Genomic DNA, 24,638 nt, shown 5'->3' on the forward strand with positions numbered 1-24,638 from the left:
CCTAAAGAATATTATACTAAGTGAAATAAGTCAAATTGAGAAAGACAAATACCATATGATCTCACTTATATGTGGAATCTAAAGAATAAAATAAATAAACAAACAACAGAAATAGACTCATAGATACAGAGAACAAACTGATGGTTGCTAGATGGGAGGGGGGTTGGGGGATAGGTAAGAAAGTAAAGGGATTAGGAAATAACAAATTGGTAGTCACAAAATAGTCATGGGGATATGAAATACAATATGGAGAATATAGTCAATAATGTTGTATAAACTATGTATGGTGTCAGAGGGGTACTAGACTTATCAGGGGGATCATTTCATAAATTATATAAATGCCTAACAACTGCACTGTACACCTGAAACTAATATAAAATAATACTGAGTGTCAAATATAATTTAAAAATATATATGTAAATATATATATTATATATAGTTTATATATATATGTATATATAGTCACAGGATGTAAAATACAGCATAGGAAATATAGTCAATGTATTGTAATATCTATGTACAGTGTCAGATGGCTAGTAGACTTGTTGGGGCTATCACTTTGTGAGGTATGTAAATGTCTAATCATTATGTTGCTTTGTACACCTGAAGCTAATAAATAAATAGATAAATAAATAAAGACATTGTTATTATTAACATTAAAAAGTATTTCTGGGAGATTTCAGTCAGGGCAAGACCATTATAAATACAGAGGGTGCCAAAAAAATGTATACACATTTTAAGAAAGGAAAGCTGTATTAAAATTGTAATACTCAATACATACCAATAACAAAAGATGAATACAAGTCACGTTTGACTTCTGCAATTACAAGAGGTGCTCAAAGTGGTTACCATCAGCGTCCAGACACTCCTGATTACGGTGAACTACAGCTTGAGCAACATTGGTCAAAATGTCCACTTGTATACATTTTTTTGGCACCCCTGGTATTTCCTAATCCCCACAGCAATAGGATACTAACATTTTTAAAAACCTCAGACAATATTTTCAATTAAATTCGGTGACAAGGTTTACTTAGGCACCGCAGACTAGCTGTAGGTAGGACCAAACCATCACGACTAGCAAAACCTGTTCACAACACTTAAAGGGTTAACAACTGTGTGAGGAATCTAAGGGAAGAGGAAGGAGAGTACTGAGGGTGTCAGAGGAGCCAGCGATGTGCTGGTAAATTAGCTCTTCAAAAACAAACAAAACAAAAGCAAATAAACACAAAACTCAGAAACCAACTTGACTCAAAGTGTTTGCTGATTTTCAGGGTTTAAATACTCCACCATAGTTGATGTCATTGACTGCAGACTTGGAAAGAGCTACACACAATCCAGTCTTGCCAATCAGTGTAACCGGAGAGCTTTAGAATCAGAGTGTTAGAATCCCTGCTGAGAGCCTGAGAACACAGACTCTCACAGACTCTCCACTCTGAGAGGAAACTGGAGTGACCTAGGTCCTCAAGGATCTCATAAATACTCCACAGAAATTCTATTCTAGGAGGAAAAACATCTACCCTGAGTAAAAACTTCTGGTAGTAGAATCTAAATTGATCAGAACAGGGCACTGGCTGTAAACAGAGAGACAAGGTGCAAAGGAAGATCTTATGACAGGAGGTGAAATACACGGAATGGAATACTTTGACAACAGAAACACCTCCGAGCCAAAAAGCTACCTTGGTCTATCCCCTACTCCCTACCTGATAATATTGTTTTTAAATTACAAAGAAACCCATCTTACATATGTATAAACATTAGAAAAGACATGTAATCAAACCCCATATGAAGATATTTTAAGGAAAAAGAGAAAAATGAACTGTATGCTGTATCAACAGATAAGAGGGCATACCAAAAAAATATGGCCACAAAGCAGATGAAAATTGTTTCCTAATATAAAATGAACTCAAAATAGTTTTTAAAACTGTAAGAGGTTACAAAAACATGGCATAAATATGATATAGAAAATTCAGAAATGAGGCAGCTAAACAACAGGGATGTGACAAATAAGAGCTGAGAGAGCTCAGGAAAAATTTTAGAAAATATTATTTTATGAAATGAGACTAAGCTAGAAGTTACACTGGAGCAAATAGACATCACAGAAAGAATAGCAAGGGAAATTGAGATTAGAAAGGAGAAAATTAGGAAATCAAACAGAAATAAAAAACAAAGAAGATTTCTAATAAGATAGAAGTAGAAAATAGGCAAAGAAAATCCAACAGTGTACAACTGGAGTTCTTGAAGAAGTAAAACACAACTATATGTCAGAACAACGCTAACTTAAGAAATCTCTTATAAAATAAAGACATTTGAGCATATATCTATTGAAAGGTCACACTACGTAGCCAGAATGGTCCACACTGAGACACATTCAAATTAAACTACTGGAATTGAAGGATAAAGAACAAGTCATTTGGGTATCCAGACCAAAAAAAAAAAATCAATTATAATGGAAAAAAGATCAGGTCTGTGTCAGACTTGCTAACAAAAACACTTCATAACAGATGGCTGTGTAACAATATATTTACAAGACTCAGGGAAAAAATGTGAGCCAAAGATTTTATATCCAGGCAAATTTTATATCCTTCAAGAATAAAGGTCACAAATAGTTATAAACATGCAAGACCTCAGATAATATGGTTCCCACATGACCTTCCAAGGACTCTATAAAAATGAGCTCCAAACAATGCTTCAAAATAATCATATGAAGCCTCAGTACAAAGCCTTTGATGAGCCTTAAATACATTTGTCCACAGAACTAAGACTAAGAACTAATGGGAATAAAAATGAGAGAAAGTATTTCAATACTCTATGCTCTGACAGTGTAAATATAATACAACTAATAAAAATGGAGAATGAACAAAGTACTTGGAAAGTAGAATAAGCTCAGTAAGTAAGTCATAGATATTAACTGTGAGTAAGAGATTATCTTTTTAATTTTGATTCTGGGTGAAAGGGAGAGGAGAAAAAAAAGTGATGTTTGTTAATTTCATTATTACCCATAGTTGTGGACAAATAGACTATATATATATATATATATATACATATATATATATGTGTGTGTGTGTGTGTGTGTGTGTGTGCGCGCGCGCGCTTAATGGTGTTATGCAAAGATACTATTACAAAGATAAAGATTAGAACAAAAATACAAACCTTCCTAAATCTTAAAAGCAATATAGATACCAAAAGCAAAGCAAAACACAGTGTGAAAGCATATATAAAATTTTTATTATATATTATAAGGTAATATGATAGACTTAAGAAATGAAGGATAAATATAATTAGATATTTGCTTAAATTTGCAAAAACAAAAGCCAAGGAAAAAATAACCTAAAACTAATAAAAAATGGTTACCTTTTGGGTGGTAGTCGGAACACTGGAGATAACTGGAATGGAAGCAAGACTTAAGGGAAATGTACCAGGTTGTATTGACTTTAGAAATATCAAATTGTTTACATAATTAAAAAATAAATTAAATACAAAGTAAACAAAACCAAAAAATAGAAAGAAAACCTGAAATAATGAACATAACAATAAAGTGGGTAGCATAACCATAATAGAGAAAGTAATTATTTACGTGAAACTTTAAAACAGAATTTTTACTGTATATTGTGAGAGTTATGTAATCTAAGGACACAAAGAACACCAAAGAAAATTTTAAAATACAGTTAGTGTTTTAGTAATATTGGTATTCTTATCTTTAGACTCTTATAGGTTTATTGCCAGATAAAGAGGTAATTATGTTAATGTTGTTAGGAACTAAGATTTTCAGCATAAAAGAAAAGAAAAATAAGCTAAACAATGTTTTTAAGTATAACCCCTGTAATCTTAGATCTGAATTGGAAATATCAGTACAAACTCATAATTTTAAAACAAATATGAAAAGTATTTCTGAAAATTCCTTTGAGATTCCACCTCAAAATGGATCATAGACTTAAAAGTGTAAAAAAAAAAAATCTACAGAAGTCCCCCCACTTATCTGCAGAAAATATGTTCCAAGACCCCAGGTGCTTGAAACTGTGGATAGCACCGAACCCTATGTATACTATGTTTTTTTCTATACATACATACATATGATAAAGTTTCATTTATAAATTAGGCACAGTAAGAGAGTAACATTATCTAGTAATAAAATCAAGCAATTATAATATACTGTAATAAAATTATGTGAATGTGGTCTCTCTCAAAATGTCTTATTATACTGTACTCACCCTTCTTCCTGTGATGAGGTGAGATGATACAAGGCCTATGTGATGAGATGAAGGGAGGTGAATGGCACAGCCTTGTGACCTAACATTAGGCTACCACCGACTTTCTAATGATACCTCAGAAGGAGAATCATTGAACCATGACATTGTCATGTGTTCCACCCACAAACTGAATGCCTTTTCCATCTTAACAAAGCACTTAATCACTCACTGTGGCCATATCTTTAGCAGTTTAAGGTGTGACAGCAAAACTAGCACGAATTTCATTTTTCTTCTTCACAATTTCACTAATAGAAGATTTGTTCTTATTATGGATCTTAGTAACCTCAGCATATGATTTTTTTTTCTTTCCTTATTATGGCAAGAACTTTCACCTTTTCACTTAAGGAAGCACTTTACAGCTTCTCTTTGGCATGTCCGAAATGTCAGCATCACTACTCTTGTGTTTTGGGGACACCATTAAGTAAAATAAGGGTGACTTGAACACAAGCCCTGCGATAACTTGACAGTCAAGCAGGTCACCAAGATGGCTATTCAGTGACTAATGGGCAGGGAGCATCTATCGTGTGAAGACGTTGGGCAAAGGGATGATCATCACGTCCCAGGTGGGATGGAGCTAGACCCGTGAGATTTCATCATGCTGCTAAGAACAGCACACAATTTAAAACTTATGAATTGTGTACTTCTGGAATTTTCCATTTAATATTTTTGGACCACAATTGAAGGATCATTTGTGTGCTACAGTTACCTACAGTCTGTATTTTGCTGATAACATCCTTATAGTATCACTAAATATTTCACTGTATTTCCTGTAAATTGGTAGTTAGATATAAAAGCATGATCAAGAATTACGTTCAGGTTTTTGGCAAAATTACTTCACAGGATTGTGTGTTTCCATCAGGAAGCATATGAAGTGTCAGGTCGTCTCTCTTTTTAAGATGTCACAAGCTATTGATGGGCATTGCCAAGGTTCATTATTGCTGGAATCCTCCTATAAAGAAAAATTATTCTATCAACTATTTGGTTACCCTAAGTACAATTCATTTAGAAATGGCACCAAAAAATGCTTCACTTTTCCCTTTATTTATCAGTCTTCAATATAATAAGATGGATCTTTAACATCTTCCAACATGGCCAATGAAGTTTGTGTGTTTCTTTTATTTGAGCTCCATTATGAACTTCTGGATCCAATGGGAGCTATTTCAGGCTGGTTCCTAGGTCATTTTGGCATGACTCCATCAATATTTGATAACTTCTCCGTTTTCTTGTATGACAAAATGCTTCAAGCTCATCTTTACATTTCTTGTCTTCAAACGTGGATTCAGCAATTTCTACAAGGATTAGCTGCCTGTTAATTCCATTCTTAGCAGGAAGTACACATTTTTCAAAAAATTCTGCTTGTTCAGTAAATAAATCCTCGTTCAACTCTAACAAGGACTACTGTCATTGACAGAACACCTACATCCATGACCCCTCAATTTCCAGCACAAAAGTTCCTGAAGGCATCCTGTTAGATTTCTGAGTTGTCTGTTTGGGAGAGTTTCCTCCCTACTCAGTAAATCAATAAGGCAGCTATTTTGGGGATTCTCTCTCTTCTCTATATCCAGTTCAATCACTGAGTTAACAAGCAATTGGCTGGTAGCTTTGGTATTCCACCCACACAGCTGTTCTCAGTAATGTGCAAGGACAGCACTGGCCTCACACTTCTGAGCATCTCAGTCACCTCTCCACCATGAACAGCTGTGTCCCCTCTGAGCCCTGTGCTAGGCACTGGAGAGGAAAGACGTGAAGAACAAAAAGCTTCTGTCCAGTTGGGTGACAAAACGCATCTTTTTTTTTTTAATTTTATTGGGGAATTGGGGGAGGGGAACAGCGTTGGGGAATCAGGGAAGGGGAACAGACAAGTTGCTGTCTCTTTGTTCTTTAGTCTAGTTGTGGAGGACATCACTTCACTGGCCCATGTTGGTATTATCATTGCGCTCTTCCCAGGTGAGGCAGATCGGTCACCAACAACTGGATGGCCGCTCATGGCGGCTGACGGCAGCTCACGAAAGTTCACACCAGCTGCTGGCCAGCCCCACTGCAGCCTACGCCATCACCAGTGACTCATGGCAGCCCAGTTCCAGGTCGAGCTGTTGTTCACCATCTTAGCTGTAGAGGGCGAAGCATCACTGGCCCTCATGTGGGATCTGAACTGGGGCCCTGCTGCTCAGTGCTGACGTCCCAAGCCAACTCTTAACCAACACGCCACTCCGCCCAGAACGCATCTTTTAAAAAGTCACAAACTGGACAGTCTGGAGGACCACAAAAGGACCCTGAAGGCTGTGGGGGAAGGTGGGGTTGCAACTGAGTCTCAAAGGGACCCTGTAGTAGAGATGATGCTCTGTGTCTATCACACCTTTTCCCCTTCCTGGGCCCTCAGGGAGATGGCATTTCCCTCCTCCGGCCACTGGAATGTCGCTGGACATTCGAAGTTTGGCCTTTGCAAGGGAAAGTAGTGAGCCCTCAAAAATTTCCCTTGTTGGTCTCCCTCCTTCCATGCTCTGCCTCCAGCGGCAGCCTCCCAGGCCTGTGCCTCTGGGCAGGATGCTACACAGGCAGGTCTCTGCAGTCACAGCTCACAAGCAGACATCTGTGCCTCAGAGTTAACTAGAAGGTTCCTTGTCTCAGACACTAACAATGCTCTCATCCAAAGGGAATTTCAGGGCTACATTTCTAGACATGTAGGATCTTTTCAAATCATACAGAGCGTGCCCAAAAAAATGTATACACATTTTAAGAAAGGAAAATCTATTAAAATTGTAATAATATATGCCAATAACAAAAGATGAATACAGGTCACATTTGACTTCTGCAATTATAAGAGGTGCTCAAAGTAGTTACCATCAGCGTCCAGGCACTTCTCATTACGGTGAACTACTGCTTGAGCAACGTTGACCAAAGTGTCCACTTACATACAATTAATTTTTTGGCACCCCTGGTATTACTAGTGCGACTCCTCGGAGTAGAGCTTCCCAAATAAGAAGAGAGAATTCAGTGCAGGGATATAATAAACTGGATAATCACATCCTCATCTTAGAACATTACACAGCTGTCACACCTGACCTGGGTGACTGTCACAGGTCACTAAGGAACAAGATAGTGCACAGGACCCATTCACTGACTCTTCCCACGGGTGCTATGAGACAGTCCTTTTAAAAATAATATTTATCATTTTTTCTTGTTAGAAAAATACACATTGACTATAGAAAACAGTTTTAAACAGGTAAGATGAAGAAAATTAAAATCACCTATAACCCAATAATCCAAAAAATTGAGTTTGGTATATATACATCTGGTCTTTTTCCTTTGGGTATGTGTCTGTGTAGTGTTTGTTTTAGTTTGTCTAACAGAACAAAATCATATTACACATACTGTTTTATAACTTGCTTTCTTCCTCAACGCTATATAGCGACCGTTTCCCCATGTTATTAAGTATTTTTATATGGCCAGAACTATATATCCAGAATAAAGGTGATTTCACCAAGGAGGAGGGCCCTTCCTACAAAGAAAGATTTGTCTGTCAAGGCTCAGGCCCCACTGAGCTCTGTAGATTTGCCAAACCAAACAGAAAAGAAGAATGAAGGAGGGACTTGGGTCGGGCAATACTGGCATCAGCCACGCAGGCAGCTCTCTCGGCTCTGGGAGCGGAAATGCCAGAGGCTTCCAGTTTGCCAGGAGGCCTTGCTTGCAACCCGCTGGCTGCTCATCGCCTTGCCTGCTTTTCAGATGCCCTGGTCGCTGTCGTCTGGAATTCAGAGTTTCCCACTTGTCGTCAATTGGCATCTGAGGCGGATAGTGGTGAGGGGAGCTTGCAAGGGGAGAGTGTTAGGACACCTTCAGAAGGTGGGAGGCTCTAAGCTAGACACACCCTTACCCTTTCTGGACCATGTTTTCTTCTGGAAAGGAACGGTAAATGTAATGCTGCTTTACCTCCTAGGTGGGCTTTGCAAAATCTTTAGAAGGCATTTTGCATTATGCCTCGGAAATGCCATGGGGATCATGCCTCTCTGAGAACTGCAGCTGTGCCAGCTTTCTAGAAGATGCTGCATCATATTTAAGACAGAGGCAGACATCGGCTGCGCAAGCGTGCGCCTCAGAGACGGTTAGGGGATTGTGATCTCGCCAGAACTCAGCGGTGCTGCCACGGCCGGCGGATGAGCGGGCCACCCCGCGCCTCCACCCCGCGGCCCACGCGCGAGCGGAGCAGGCATGGCCCTGGGGCCTGTGGGTAGAGAGCTGCACTCCAGGGCGGGAGTGGGGGACGCACTCAACCAGCACAGGCTTCTAAAGGTTTTTTTTTTTTAGCTAAGTACGCGAAAACCTTTTCCTTCGCAGCTGGGTTCCTATTTTAAAACATAAAGGCTTATTGTCCTGAAGTCACCCAGCCTGTCTGACCACTTTGGAAATTTCTTTCTGCTCCGCAGAACTGGGAGTCAGTTAGTCATCCCCCCCTCGCCCTGGGTGGTGAGACAGTGTTTTTCACGCATGGGAGCTTCGCCCAGCCGGCCTCTCTAAAGGGGTAGCCTGCTTTCATTTTCTATGAGGGAGAGGGAAGCCATCCTCGAAAAGAAAGGATCTGCTTAACCAGGGGGCTCAAACTTGACTTTCAGAACAGTAAACACTCCAATACCTGAAGGAGGAATTATCAACCTGAAAAATAGAACGTTGTGGTTAATCGTTCTGTATATTGACCAAGACTCTCTCCTTTGAGCAAACTTGAATCAGGCGCCTCCGAGCCCTCTGCTCCACTAGGACCCATCTTGAGTCTCCCCCTCTTCTTGGAGAACCCCATTTGAGCAAGAATCCTGCTACGTTTGGGCAGCAATCCCCACCCTTGCGCTCCGATCACCCTGGCTTGCCTTCAGCAAGAATCCCCCTGCCTCTGATGTTTCCTCTTGACAATTTTCTGTCCGCTGACCCCCTTCCCTGTTCCTTGGCTATAAACCTCCACTTGTCCTTGTTGCTGTCAGAGTTGAGTCCCATCGCTATCCCCCACAAAACCCCACTGCAGTAACCCTCTTTGAATAAAATCTGCCTAACCCTCCTTAACAAGTGTCCTGAATAATTTTTAACTGTGTGTGTGTTGAAAAAAAATCCATCATTGAATGATTACCTGTTTCCAAAGCATTAATAAGAAATACATCTATTAAACATAACTTTATCTTTCCCTCATGTCAGGCTCTTGCACCATGTTCCCAAGGCAATCATTTGGAGCATCTATAATACAGATTTTTAAAAGTGCATGGTTGGTTGATTGTTTGCAGGAGTGAATTTCTGTATCAGTTTGTAGAAAGTGTCTTGTTGGCTTTATCTCTACAGCTGAAGATTCCTTGTAAACTTTTTTTTTTTCAAACCAGGCACTTGAATCAAGTGGGCAGTGGCATACGTAGCCCTCTGTTCATGAGAAGCCAGATGGAGGGCGCTGGTCTCCTTTAGAGAAGTCAACAGCTGCTACCAAACATGTCAGAAAACCATCACACCAACCTGGCATTCCTGTACTCCTGCCTTTTACTTATATGATTATTTCATAAGCATAGGGAGGAAAGAGATGAAAACAAAGCAAAGCAAGGCAAAAGCTCTTGAATAACATTAGAGCTAGCTGAAGGCACCAACTCATTACTCTGAAAATTATAAAGAGAAGCATTAAGTTATAAAAAATTCCCTCTCTCCTGTAGTAACTATATTTTAGGTTAATTAAATAAACCTAATGGAGGAGGGGGAAAAAGTTTCTATACAAAATAATTCTAGACAATAAATGCAGAATAGCATTTTAAAATTATATTCTGCAACTTCTAATTGGTAACTGATCCAATTGCCAGATGGAAGTTCAGCTGAACTAATAAAGGGATTAGGCTGTCACCCTTTAAACCCATTAATGAAACTTAGCAGTACTACAGGTGAGGCCACCGGACACTGTGTGTGGCAATAGGATGTGTAGCATATCACCTATGAGATGTAGCTACAAAATAAACCCACAAAAAGGCAGGAAGGCAGGCAGTAACTCAGAGGCTCAGGCAAGCTTGGAACTCTTAACTCCCCAATCTATAGGAAATACAGGGGATAAACAAGTTCAATGATACCCTGGGAAGCAATCAGCCAACACAAGAATGTGGGCTATTTTATAAGACAACGGACTCCATTTCTTCAACAATTCAATGATAAGGGATAAAAAGGGGGAAGAGACTGTTCTATATTAAATGAAACTTTAAAAAAAGACTTGAGACAAATATAATGATGGGCATTGTTTGGATGTTGATTCAAACCAACCAGCTGTAAGGACTGCTTAGTCAATCAGGAAAATTGAATATGCGTGGTACATTAGAAAATCTTAAGGAAATATTAGTAATTTATTAACAATGTAGTATGGATCTGTTTTTGAACACTCCTTTTATATATGGGTGAAATTATATGCGAGGAATTGATATGGGTATAAGACTATGTAGAAGGCCGGCCGAGTGGCACGGTGGTTAAGAACTGGCTTGGGACGCCAGAGGGCCCCGGTTCGGATCCCACATATGAGGGCCAGTGACACTGCCCTCTACAGCTAAGATGCTGAACAACAGCTCAACCTGGAGCTGGGCTGCCGTGAGTCACCAGCGACCGCGCAGGCTGCAGCCCCTGTGGCAGTGGGTTGCCATGGGCTACCGTGTGTAGCCAGCAGCCAGCGTGAGCGGCCAGCAGCCGCAGTGAGCGGCCGTCCAGAAGCCGGCGACTGATCTGCCTCGCCCAGGAAGAGCGCAATGATGGTGCCAACTTGGGCCAGTGAAGCAGCGTCCTCCACAACTAGACTGAACAAAAAAAACGACAGCAACTTGTCTGTTCCCCTTCCCCCAATTTCCCAGGGCTATTCCCATCCCCCAATTCCCCAGTAAAAATCTTAAAAAAAAAAAAAAGACTACGTAGATTGTAGATGGCAAATTATTTATGGCTACTGGAGCTGAGTACAAGCATAGAAGTGTGTCCTAGTCTCTACTTTTGTGTATGTTTGGAAATTTTCACAAAAAATAAAATGCAATAAAGGGTGGCAATCAGAAGTGGAGAAAATATTGTCAATGTAGTCTGAGCTACTAGCACCTCTGATAAAAAAAATCATGAGCTCCTCCTGTCCCGTGTTTAAATAGTCAAATCTTTCATCTCGAATGCAGGACTTATTTTTCCCCGTTAAATTTGGCTTTGGGGATTCAGTCCTTTGTTGAGATAATGGTTGTTATCACCCAACCTCAAACATTTTTCAAACTCTAGTTCTCCAATCTGATGAGCATTACAAAGCTAAAAAGAAGACAAGCTTCATCCCTAACTCCTCGAATTCCAACAGAAAAAGCCCTGCTCCCCTGGAAGAGTGGTGGTGACAGCAGCAAGCATTCTTTCAGTTTTAAGTGAGTTTCACTCCCCTCTAATTCTCTTATCACTGAATATGAACCTTTCAGGTAGGGAAGACAATGCTAGCTTGATCAACAGTGGACAAGTCTATGCTAAGAGTACTTGGCATGCGACCATGCTGGCAGAGATGGATGCCAGCCAGCATAGCCTTCATCACCTCGAATGCTCCTCCTTGATTTGTTTATTTTACAAACATTTATATGTCCTCCAAAACTCAGCTCACATGACATTATCTGTTCAAGGATGATGGACATGCATTCCCATACAAGACAAACAGAATAATTCTGTTGTGACTGAAAACAGCTCCTATATCACTCCTGCAGAAAGCCCTACCTCACTGCTGCTTCCTCACCCACACCCTATAATCACCTCCATGGTGGCTCCTACCGTGTGTCTTGCTTTCTTTATTATGAAAATATTCAGACATATTCAAAAGTAGAGTGAAACGAGCCCCCCAGGCGCCCTTTACCCACCTTTATTTTTCAAATCTTGTTTTATCCATTTTTCCCTAACCTGGTTTGCTTTTTTGTATTTGTTTCCTGGAGTATTTGAAAGCAAATCCCAGGCATCCCACCAGCCCACCAGGCTTGTACCCACATCTATTGCATTTCTCACTGTAGTGGTTTGCTGACATGGCAGTGTTTCCTATCGACCCCTGGGTCTTCAGGAATACGGTTCCTTCATGGCTGTAGAAACCAGCACCGCAACAGCCCATGGTAGGCGCTCGAGAAACTCCAGCTACTGTCGGAATATCTGAGTGAGCCCAAGCCAGAAGTGCCCAGCTAAGCCCTTCCTGGATTCCTGACCCACTGAAACCATAAAAGAATGATTGTTGTCTTAGGCCATTAAGTATTGGAATGATTTACCTTGTAGTAATAGATAACCACATTGGGCAAAGTTACTTAACCTCTCTGTGCCTCAGTTTCCACATCTTTAAAATGGGGATAGTAACAGTACCTACACCACACTGGGCTTTTTACTAGTTATCAAATGAGGTAAAAACATACCCAGCTGGCACACTGTAGCACTCAACAAATGTTGGCAATTTTCATACGGGAAACACACATAGTTTAGAAATCCTGACTAAGCTAATGAAGATAATAGTTACAAGTTTTCATTCGCCAGGCATGCTGATACATTTTGGATAAGGGTGTGTTCCATAAATGAAAAATCAAGTTCAAGGCTGCTATGAGTTTTGCATTCTTTCAATGACTGGGGAGAAAACAGAATTTAAATAATCTCTCAGCCTGTAATCTGCATGGTAGATGCACCCTGAAATGCGGAAGCGCTTCCCGCTCTGATAACACACGCGTCAGGCCTTGTGATCACTTTCTCTTCTGTTCTCCAGGCGTTAAGTAAACTGAGTGGAAGGGAACGTTTCTCACAAATTGGATCCTTGAAGAAAACCTGAATATAATTAAACTATGAATTTATTTTCTCTTTCATAGAAACATGGGGTTTTATACTCAGTGAATTTTATGCAGTTCTTTAGTAGTGTATGAGACAGTTTGCTCAAATAAAAAAAGATGGTTACGGAGTTCACACCACATGATGGCATGAGTATCACTAGTTAAGATACGTTTCAAAACAAATCCATAAGCAAGATGACAAGCACTTTTGTATTGGGGGTCCTGCATTTGTCCAACGATCTCTAATCACTAATATCGCACCTAACTGCTTCTCAAGTCATTATACTATTAATTAACTTTACCATTAAATGACACAACCCCTCTCTCTCTAAGTATTGTTTGCACTGTGAGCTGGGACACTTTAGGTGCCTTTTCTGGGGCTTTAGGTCAAGAAGGGAAGCTTCAGAAAGGTGTGTGTTGGGACCTCATGGACCCTCCCTATTAAAAGGGTGAGCTTAACTTTTGCATTTGCTGTGTTTTTTCCTTAAAAGTGCTCTCTCATTGCAATGCTAACATGGAATTACAACTCAGAATTCTTAACAGCTTTTATTATGGAGAGTATCAACTGGAAGGCTTTTAATATTCTGGGTGGAGATATAACATGGGCGTGAAAGAAACGGCTGATTTAAAGCAAAAGTAAAAAAATCTTTCCTTCAAGTAATGTGAAAGACATTTTAAAAAAAAATTCAATCTACTGCTCTCCCCTATACCTTTTTCTTAGTAAAAGTTCTTTCACAGAACTGAAATCAAACAAACTCAAAATAAATAAAAGATATATACAGGCATATTTGAAAGAGAACATATTTATTTACATCATTAGTTCCTTTTTTACAACTTCTACACTTTTAAATAAAAATTTTCCAGGAAATCCAGTAATTTTAAATTAAGATATTTTAACTAAGAAAATTTTCACAATATGATTTTTATTTACATGACTTTTCAAGAGTTTTAAATAGTTCTTTTCAAACTGCACAACAGAACGAAAAGCTCTTATTTTGACCTTGCATCTTTTTCAAAAACTTGTTTAGGAATAATGACGGTAACCAGATCCTTGCAGTTTGGACCCTTACAGATAAATATCTTATTAACACTTACAGATACAAACCTGCTCCACAAATGATCCGCATTTTGGCTGCAAGCTGAATCTATCTGACATGTTTTGATGGTAAGAAAGATATGTTTTAGACAACTAAGATTGCTTTGCTGAAAACTCTGAAAGTTTTCCGTATCAGTCATGCAACTGCTTGTAAGTTCCTGTGTACATGTCGTGAGCACACAATGAATTTCTGAGGATGGATTATCTCCTGCTCAGCCAACCTACAAGGGACTCCTGGGAAGTCAGAACTTTACTGGGCAGATACAGTGCATTCTCCTCTCCTTGTCGAGTCACACTGGGATGCTTCGTTCTCCTCTGGTATTGCACGGGCAAATCACTTACTTTTACAAGAATTTACTATTCACAAAATGACTTTCAAAAGTAACAATGGTCGGACATCCTTTCGTGTCACACTGACAGATTTCAAATATTTATTTAGTGAAACTATTAGAGAGGACGGATTCTCCTAATACTTTAAGAATGAGTTCCTCTGAATAGTTGGTATAACATCCATTAAAAAGTACAAAAGATTAATTTTTGCCATGACCAAAGCTACAGTTCATAACGAAAAACGTATATAGTTCTGTCCAACTTCTCTGTAACAGCCGCCAAGGACCAGTCTTGAACATCATGCAGCGGCAATAGAAGTATCATCCACGAGTCGACCCTGTGGCTTTAAAATGGGAAAACAAAAGGGGTTTACAAAATAACAGTGACAACACAAGCTCTACTGCTTGAAAATATTTTTAAATTCTTGGAACTGTTTCACACAAAGAAACACGTGCAAGTATCAAAACGTTATTCTCCTTCTTCACTTGAACGTGGGGATGGAAACTGTGTGCCTAGGGCTGTCCATTCCCTCTGGCCCTGCACAGACATCAGTCACTACTTCCCTTGTAACCCGGTGTTCTAGCAGCTGCTGCCAATCTATCACGGAGGGCATGTGAAGGGGAACCTATGACCATTTCTGCTTAAGTAATTGTTTTATTCTCTTGCTTCTGTGTCTCAAGCTCTGACAGATAAGTTCCTTGGGATTCAAAAAGGTCTCTCAATCTCTTATCTGAGAGAAAGTGATTCACAATGAACTGTGGGATATCTAACAATGAATACTGCAAGGACAGAAGCAGCAGATAAAAACAATTTCCCTTTCTCTAAGGCAGCGGTTCTCAACCTTCCTAATGCTGCAAACCCTTAATACAGTTCCTCATGTTGTGGTGCCCCCCAACCATAAAATTATTTTCGTTGCTACTCTATAACTGTAACTTTGCTACTGTTATGAATCGTAATGTAAATATCTTTTTGTTTTATGATGGTCTTAGGCGACCCCTGTGACAGGGTCGTTTGACCCCCAAAGGGGTCGCGACCCACAGGTTGAGAACTGCTGCTCTAAGGTCACTGACTAAAAAAATTTAAAATATCACATCAGAAAGTAAAGGCTATGAATGAATAAAAGGTACTGTAACTGCTTTTAGGTGTAAAAATTCTGACATGTAAGCAACACCCCAGAGTAGCTAAAAAAATGAAATTTTGCAAATAACTTTGTTTTATTATACAGATGTATACTAGGAGACCTTTGTGGGGAAAGCATGAGAGAGCTGGTGTTCAGGACTTGAAAAAGAACAGTGTTACAATCTCACCACCAAAAGTCATTTGGTACGCTTTAAGCAGAATGATTCCTGTGAGATTCTCTGAGGCAGTGAAGAGGGCTCTCCGCTTTCAGTTTGATTGCTGTGAGGTTGTATGAGTGTACATATGCATGCATGCATGCAGGATGATATGCACGTATGCATATGTAAGTTAGGTCTCCGACATTCGAGGCAGGGACGGAATGAATGAAAGAACAGGTGCCTGGTCTTTTACACTTCATGTAATCTTTTAGTACTGATGGAGAGGATGTTCAGTTTTAGAAACAGAACAATGGCTGAACCTTGTTAAATCCTTATCAAGCATAGCTTTACAAACAGGGGCAGCAGACAAGTACAGCATGCAATCAGAAAACTGAAATCTATTTTTCAAAGGAAGAAAATCATTGACCCAACCTTGCTCTAGGCCAGCACTGTCCAAAGCAACCTTTCTGTGATGATGGAATGCTCTATATCAGTGCTGTCCAATATGGAAGCCACTAGTCACACTGAACTATTGAATATCTGAAGTGTGGCGAGCGCAACTAAAGTTACTAATTTATTTATTTATTTTTATTATTTTTTAAATTTTTAATTAAATTAAATTCTAACTAACTTTAATTCAAATCTCAGTAGGTACGTGTGATTAGTGGCTACCATACAGCCCTGAAGTTTAATAAAGGTGTGATGGGATGTAGCATTTTAGTCAATGACTATTCAGGAAGTAGGGAAAGGGTAATCTTCATGCACTGTCCCTAGTGTGACAGGTGAAACAATTTTAATTATAAGTTTCCACAACGGATAAAGGAACTGGGTCTGAGAAATCCAGCCAACTTTCCCGACAGAAGTCAAGTTACCAGAAGGTGGTACTTGTATTTTGAGAAAAGATCATGGCAGTTAGAAAAAGGCATTTTAATTATATTAAAACTTATGAGTGTTTATTTTTCTGGAACCTTCCCTTATGGGTTTAAACACTAACCAAAAGAAGTTTACTGTGAAAGAAAACCTGAAGACTGAGCTAGCATCAGCTGGGACCAAGGTTGGGTGGACTGAGCGCTATGGGAAAAGGAATGAAAGAGATTAATGGACAGAACCGAAATCCTGATTTCTCAATATGATCTGCTCTTTCACATCTCAAGCAAGCTGTTTGTACAGCTAAAATATGACCAAGTCTGTACACTGATACACACTTGCACATTGCGTACAGCCGTACTTCTGAGTTTAGAAACATTAAACTTCAGAAGGTCAAATAGCTAAAAAGACATTAGAGACCAACCACCCCCTAGCGCTCCCCAACCACCACGAGACTTTTCCCTCGCCGGTGACCTCAGACACAGCAGTGAGGAAGGGCGATGGAAAATGTTTGTAGAATGTGATCAGGTGGAAATGTTTAAAAGCCACTCTTGTGTTGGGGCAGAGGGTATATGGAAAATCTCTGTACCTTCCTCTCAATTTTGCTGTGAAGCGAAAACTGCTAAAAAAAAATAATAAACCCTTAAAAAAAAGTCACTGTTTAAACACTAGAGATCTAAAATTATGAGTTTGGGTTTTTTGGGTTTTTTTACAATTTAAAAGCATGACATAGCATAGGAGCTTGGAGGGGTTAATAAAATGATTTTTCGGCATATGCAAAAAAAGTGTGTAAGTCTGGAAAGATAAAGGCTAGGAAGATTATGAGGAATACAGTAACACAGACTAATTTATAGTTTACCAAATTCCATGTTACATAAACTAGGGACAGCTCCCGAAAACTTGACAGACACAAAAAAGGGAATACTGAGCAATGTAACTTGTCATTCTAAAACAGGTATTAACTGAAAATAAAAGAGGGCACACAGGATTCATGTATATTCATGAATATCTACCAGAGTTACTGAGCGGAACTGAAACTAGCAGGGCGGACAGCCTTAATTCTGGCACCGAGAGTGGCTTCATCGGACGTGAAGCGCTGAGCTAAACGAACCTCTCAGGTGGCCCAATTCACACTCGCACCCATTAGGACCATTTACATAGCCTTTTACTGCAAGAAGGTGGAAACTGAATCATTGTAAGAAATCAAAACATTAAACCAGAGTATAGTTTCCGGTAGCTGATTGTTTTCAGAAAAGAGCCAAATCCAGGATTACACAGTTAAACTGAGAGAATTTGGAAAGTTAAGAAATCATACTTAGAAAGTCAGTACATTTTGTTTAAAAATTCATTACAAACTAACTACAATTTAAAACCATACTTTAGTAAAACTAAAGAAAAAACAAGTTTAAGGATAGATACTAGAATGATAAATCATTATTTACCTAAGGGAATAAAAATCTTTGTGATTAGATTCTATAAAACAATAGTAACTTTATAGAAATGAGTATCAATATTGCCAAATTCATATAATAAAAGTCAAAACTATCACTGTTAGTTTCAAAATATTGTTTAGTGAAGTTTACATAAAAAAACATCTTTTGTTTTTTTTTAAGACCGTAAATTTAAAAGGCAGAACATTTCTAAGCCTTACCTTTACAAAAATACTGGTAGGTATAAAACGCCTGAGCAGTTGATTGGTGAAGTTAGGAAATCTAAGCAAGTTGATGTTGAGAGACGGCAGTTGCTGGTACCCAGCCATTAGGGGATAGAAATTGTACAACATTTCCTGCTCGGTGCCAGGTAGGATACGTAATCGAATCTAAATCATAAACATTTATGGAGAAAGATAATCAAATATACATACTTGCAATACCTCTATGTTATCACCCCCAGATTATTTACAAATGACTAGACACCCAATTCGTTCTGGTGAAATATTCTCTCTCCTTCTCCCTCTTCCAGGCTGATTCTAAAATGTAGGGCTGAATTAGTATGAGGCTAGGACCATGCAGATAATACATGTGTAAAAAATACAAGCATGATTTCTCAGTTTCTATGAAGATCTATAAGGTAAATTGTACCAGCTTAAAAATGAAAACACTAGGCAGATCAATATTTTCTGCATCTTAGACCAGGTAGATGTTACAGTCACAATATGTTATGGGATAACTTATAGAAAAGTATCTTTGTAAACATTATGTCAATATAAGACAAACTAGTTGTTTCTTGTGTTTTCTTTTTGGGATTTTACCTCTGTGGTAAGGTAAGTAACTTCAGGGGATAAAAGATGTTTGGAAATTTTTAACAATACTTTAGAATAAAGAACACAAACTTGTAAGATTTTGGTATCTTACAGTATCTAATTGTTTGTTAAGTGAATATGTGAAAAAGATCAGGACTCTCAAGAAAAGCTTACTCATTTGCAAATGAGTACATTATAAGTACATGATGTGCTGAAGAAAATACATGCATGTGTGTACCAACATATTATAGCTAATATTATACTTAATATGCAAGTTTAAATTAGTGCGTGAACTTACAGTATATATCACATATAATTCTATTTTGCATTTAACAACAAATACAGCACTCAGAGTATGCGCAGCATAGGTGATTAGTCAGAGTAGGTACTTCTAGGTGTTACGACACGTTTGCTCCCCTAATTATGTCCCCATTAATAAAAAGTATTTACTGACTATTTAGGGTTGTCTCTGTTATCACTTTGACAGTGGAGCACAGTATTCTGCCTGATCGCATATGTTCCACTCAAAAACCTGATGAACTTTTCCACCTCCGATTTGAATGGATGAATCAAAACACCTGAATAATTTATTTTTGTGTGCAGATACAAAATTGTGTCTAAATGTATCAAAGACAAGTAAATCTATACAAGATCAAAATCTCTGAAAAATTTTACTGATAGTTCAAAGAATTACTTTTAAAAAGGGTAGTCATGCCTCCAGGCCTCAAATTAAAAGACAAAGAGAGAGAGACACACACACACACACACACACACACACACACACTTTCGTTAGTAATAAAAGGGAAATCTAAAATTTTCAGGAATTCTCTTATATGCCAAGGATTTGTGAACTCTTGTTTTATATGGAGAAAGAACCTATATGTGTGTGCTCAATATGAAAAGGGTTGCCCATTTAATCCACCTCTATAGCAAATTGTACTTAATCTTTAAAAGTGACTAAAAATTCACTAACAAAATAATATTAGCCTATTTGTAAAAACTAAATGTACAGCTCTTCATTTTCTGGCCACACTTTTGTGTCTACATAAGCAACCTACTAAGATACGAGCTGTACCTGTTTAAGGCCTGAGAACATGAAGGCATCACTGGGCTCCACGGAAATCTCCACATCTTGAACTAAGTTAGTCTTATTCTGTAGGTGATACTTGACAGGTAACGATTCTCTGACGCGTCCAAATGATGGCAGATCTGCAGAGAAAGATGATACAATTCTCTTGGTTAAAAAATTTTTCACCATTTATGGGTTCTTTTTGTAAATAAATCTCAATCTATAGACACAGGCTTATTTAAACTAATGATATTACTGACCTCTTGCTAAATAAGAAAATTCTTTAATTGAACAATAGCCATGGGATTACTATAAAAACTGGCTAAGAAGAATGAAACTCTCCTTCTAAAACTGATTAACTTATAGAAAGAGTCTTAGCTATCAGGAGCTGAATTATATTTTTGGAATAATTTTTAAAATCTCTAAATGATTTCCTAAGTATTAACCATGGCTCAAAAGGGAATGATAGGGGCACATACGATTAACTATGAAATATTCTTGCCAAGAACTTGAACCTAAATCTGATCAAGTCTATAGATCTACCAATTTATAGGAACAGAGAAAACACTTAAAATGATACAACAATGTAATCAACAAAATCCAGGCTGTAGGACACTCTATAGGAAAAAAGACTCAGCTTCTTCAATAAATCAGCAGCAAGGAAGGAAGGTGGGGGTGGAGGAGCAGACAGAAGAGGTGGCAGTGGAGAAGAGGAACTCTGCCTAACCTACAGATGTCCAACATATGAGACATAAATCAACTGCAATGTAGAGACCTTAGAACAAACTAAAGAACATTCAGAGTCAACTAGGGAACTTCCAACACTGGAATTTGATATTAAGAAATTATTGCCAATTTTTAAAGTCATGATAATGGTATTGTGATTATGTTTAGAAAAATAACCACTAATATTAAAGATGCACACTGAAATATTTATAGATGAAATTATATCTGGGATTTGCATCAAAATAATGGGGGTAGGAGGTGGGTGTAGAGGTGCAGATGAAACGAGACCGGTCAAAATCTACTTTGGTAATTATGGGGCATTTTTCATAATAAAAAGCTTTTAAAAATCTTAGAAGCCAAAATAAATATTCTTACTGGATTCTTTTTATTACGTAAAATTTGAAAACCGTTACCTGCGTTGACGTGGAGAGGGATATTTTCTACCATCACATGCGGCAGAGTGATGACAGTGCTGATGACAGGGACAGTCTCCATGGCTGAGGTCCTGTGGCAGAAAAGGGCATCATTGAAATTCACATTTTAGGTAAGAAGTTAATAAATCAAAAACAGGGAACGTAGATGTTCACCAACTAGTTTCAAAGGAAATATACATTATTTATCCATTTTCTAAAACTTTATTAACAGAAGTGGTTTTATGAAAAACTTTTAGAATTCCATTTTCGTTCTGAATATTTCCAATTAACAATGTCATAGCCCAAGGCTGCTGCGTGGTCTCAGTGGGTGATTAAGTAAGGATTGCGCCAGAATGTCAATCAGCTACACCCTAAGCACACCGTGCAGCAGTGCTTTGGCAGTAAAGCATTCTCAGTGTAGGTAGCAGTGCAGTGATTTACATTATGACACAAGAGCACAGTTCCTGGATGAGCACCAGACTATTTTAAGGTGTACCATTATAAATACACTACAAGCACAGAGCAGGGACCGAAGAACCAAAAATATTTTACTATCAATAAACATAGTGGCATTTCAACTTTACTGCGATAAAGTAACAATATGAAATTGTCAATTATTTTTCCCTATACTCAGAATGGGAACTAGGGGACAGCTGGCAGCTATCTGACTGCCAAGTAAAGCCCTTAGGAAGAGTTCATATCTAGAGGTGGAACAGCTGACAAAGTGCAAACTATTACAGAACAAAAGCAACAGGCAAGAGCATCTCACCCTTCATCATTAAGAAATAATGTCTTTAGACTAGTACAGTAACATGATGGAATAATTAGCCTTCAAATGCTGATTTAGTTCCTATAAACATATAAGGTAAACATCAATATGGTAAATTCAGAAGTAGGTAAAAGAAAACTAAGTTAGTTTTTTAAAATAAAATTATAAATTTTCGTATTTTTAATAAACCTTACTCACTGTTTTAAGTTATGAAATAATTGAATTACACCATGAAAATAACACATGAAATATCACGTATGTAATGCCCAGCCTAAGCAAACATAGCAATAGAGTTGAGTCTTCCTATGTACCCCTTCCATCTTGCATCACCAACCCTGCCGTCCAAAAGTAACTACTAGCTGGAATTTGGTATGTATCACTCCTATGTGTTTTACATTTTTCCAAATTATATTATGTAGCCTAAATGTTTCACATGTTATATACATGTAATGTGTTCATATTCTGAACATCTGCAGTTGCTTTGTTCACTTAATACCAATAGGATGACAGGTGCAGCTCTGGTTCAGGCACTTCCAGTGATATGTAGTATTTCATTGTATGACTGCTACATTTTATCCATATTCCTGTTGACGGACATTTAGCTTATTTCTAACTTTTTCAATCAGTGCTGCTATGAACATTCTTATACATATATCTTTCATGTGCATGTTTGAGACCTTTCCCAGGACTACAGAGTATAGACATCTTCAATTTTACCTGGAATTGCTGAAGAGATTTCCGAAGCAATTGTTCTAATTTTACTCCACATCTTTGACAAACTGCATCGGTAAACCTTTTTATTTTTCCAAACTAGTGGGGGTACGTTTGAATCTCAGATTACTGGTAAGACTGACCTTCTCTACCTATGTTTACTGGCCATCTAGTTTCTTCTATTTCACTCCTACTGGCTCCTCAAGTATTCTACTCACCTTTCTGTTCGGAGACTTGTGTTTTTCTTATGATTTGTAGAAGTTCTTGACATGAATTTTAATAATTTGTCAGTTTTACATGTTGCAGATAACTTTTCCCAGTTTGTATTTTGTATTTTCAGCTTTATGTATTTTTTAATAAACTGAGAAAGTTAATTTTAAAAAATCAAATTCATCAATTTTATTGGCTTGTACTTTTTGTGTCTTATTTAAAGAAATTCTTCCCTACTCCAAAATCATAAAATAATTCTCTGATTTTTCTACTAAAAGTAATGTTTTGCTTTTTATAATTAGAACTTTAATATACCTGGAATTAATTTTTATATACAATATACAGCAGAGATTCAATGTTTTCCCAAATGGATACCAAACTGTTCACTGCCAATTATAAAAGTTCATCCTTTCCCCATTGATCTACAATGTTACCTCTGTAAATTATAACTTCTTTATGTGTGGATCTATGACTCTATTTCTAGACTCTCTCTTTTGTTCCACTGGTTTATTTACATATCCCTGAGCCAATACCATAGTGATAACTAACGTAGCTTTATACGAAGTCTTGGAATTTAGGTCAAGCACCTTTGCCTAGTTCTGGAATATCTTGACTATTTCTGACTTTTTGCCTCTCCATACAAATTTTGGAATCAAGAGTCTCAAGTTCCACAATAAACAAACAAACAAACAAACAAACAAACAAACAAACAAACAAACTGTTGAGATTTTTGGAAAAAGAAACTGACTCTATAGAACAATTTACAATATTAAATCTTAGCCAAATCCTACCCAAACCCATTCTGTATCTTTCCCATTTGTTTAGGCCTTCCTTTAAAGTTTTATAATCTCCTCCATAAATGTAACATACATTTCTGACATATGAGTATATATTCCTACGTATCTTATAATTTTTGTTATGTAAATGATACCTATTTTATAAGTACATTGCTTAGTTTTATTACTGATGTACAGAAATCCAATTGATCTTGTATATTGATGTTATACCCAGCAACCTTGCTGAAACTCTTACAATTCTAATAATTTGTGGATTCCTTTGGATTTTCTATGTAGACAATTCAATGACTGCAATTAAGAGCGCTTCTCTTAATGTTTTTAATGTTGCTATCATCAGAATAACTTTCAATAAAATTTCATCAGTATATTGGTCACAAATTGTGACAAATACAAATTAAAGTTTAATTTTCTTTTTTAATCTTTGTGTTTTTGACAAATGGTCAGTGATAGCATGAGACTTCTAGTCTGCTCGCGAGGACTGACAGAAGCTCCCAACTATTAAATGACAATGACAAATAATAAAGGCATCGGAATAGCATAGATAACGAAGAAAAGATAGAGCTGACAAAATTTTACCTCTTCCAGCAGATAATATAATGCCCAGTTGCTACTCCACCTTCAACATTTCCAACAGATGGGCACCGAAGACAAAAGCATTCACTAGCACTCTCTCCAGTCTGTAAGACAACTACGAGAAAGAATATTAATAATCCTTATGCAATTCCATCTATGAAAGGAGAGTTTTATATCCAAGTAATACAACAAAAAAAGAATACCTTATGATAAATTATCTACAAAGACTGAGAAACTAAGGTTCAGAGATGTTAAATGACTTTTTCAAGTTCACAAAGTCCCTATCCAGTGTTTTTTTCCTAACCTATCAATATTCCATTGTAATAAAAATAATAGGTGAGGCATCTGTATGTCTGTGACACATCCCTATGGGAACTAATGAAAAGGAGAAGTCTGGAGTCAGAATAATACCCTTTGGTGATTATTTTTATTTCTCCAAATTATTCCATGTCTCCAAAGGGAACATTTCATGATCCAGAAAACACTGGCTTTCTCTGAATAAACACATACTATTGAATGAAA

The 24,638-nt window shown here is 37.8% G+C and overlaps 1 protein-coding gene across 1 annotated transcript in view; it reads right to left on the reverse strand.

Moving 5' to 3' along the window:
• Positions 1 to 13,819: 13,819 nt before the first annotated feature.
• Positions 13,820 to 24,638, reverse strand: part of TRAPPC11 (trafficking protein particle complex subunit 11) — a 47,361-nt gene continuing 36,542 nt past the window's right edge. The window contains exons 26-30 of the mRNA XM_019666960.1: positions 24,120 to 24,231; positions 21,057 to 21,148; positions 19,924 to 20,057; positions 18,258 to 18,425; positions 13,820 to 14,805 (exon numbers count right to left, since the gene is read on the reverse strand). Coding sequence (XP_019522505.1) covers positions 14,761 to 14,805; positions 18,258 to 18,425; positions 19,924 to 20,057; positions 21,057 to 21,148; positions 24,120 to 24,231 — 551 coding nt within the window. The 3' untranslated portion in view covers positions 13,820 to 14,760. The remainder of the gene's footprint in view (positions 14,806 to 18,257; positions 18,426 to 19,923; positions 20,058 to 21,056; positions 21,149 to 24,119; positions 24,232 to 24,638) is intronic.

This window comes from Hipposideros armiger, unplaced genomic scaffold (genome assembly GCF_001890085.2).
Source record: "Hipposideros armiger isolate ML-2016 unplaced genomic scaffold, ASM189008v1 scaffold_481, whole genome shotgun sequence".
Taxonomy (NCBI): Eukaryota; Metazoa; Chordata; class Mammalia; order Chiroptera; family Hipposideridae; genus Hipposideros; species Hipposideros armiger.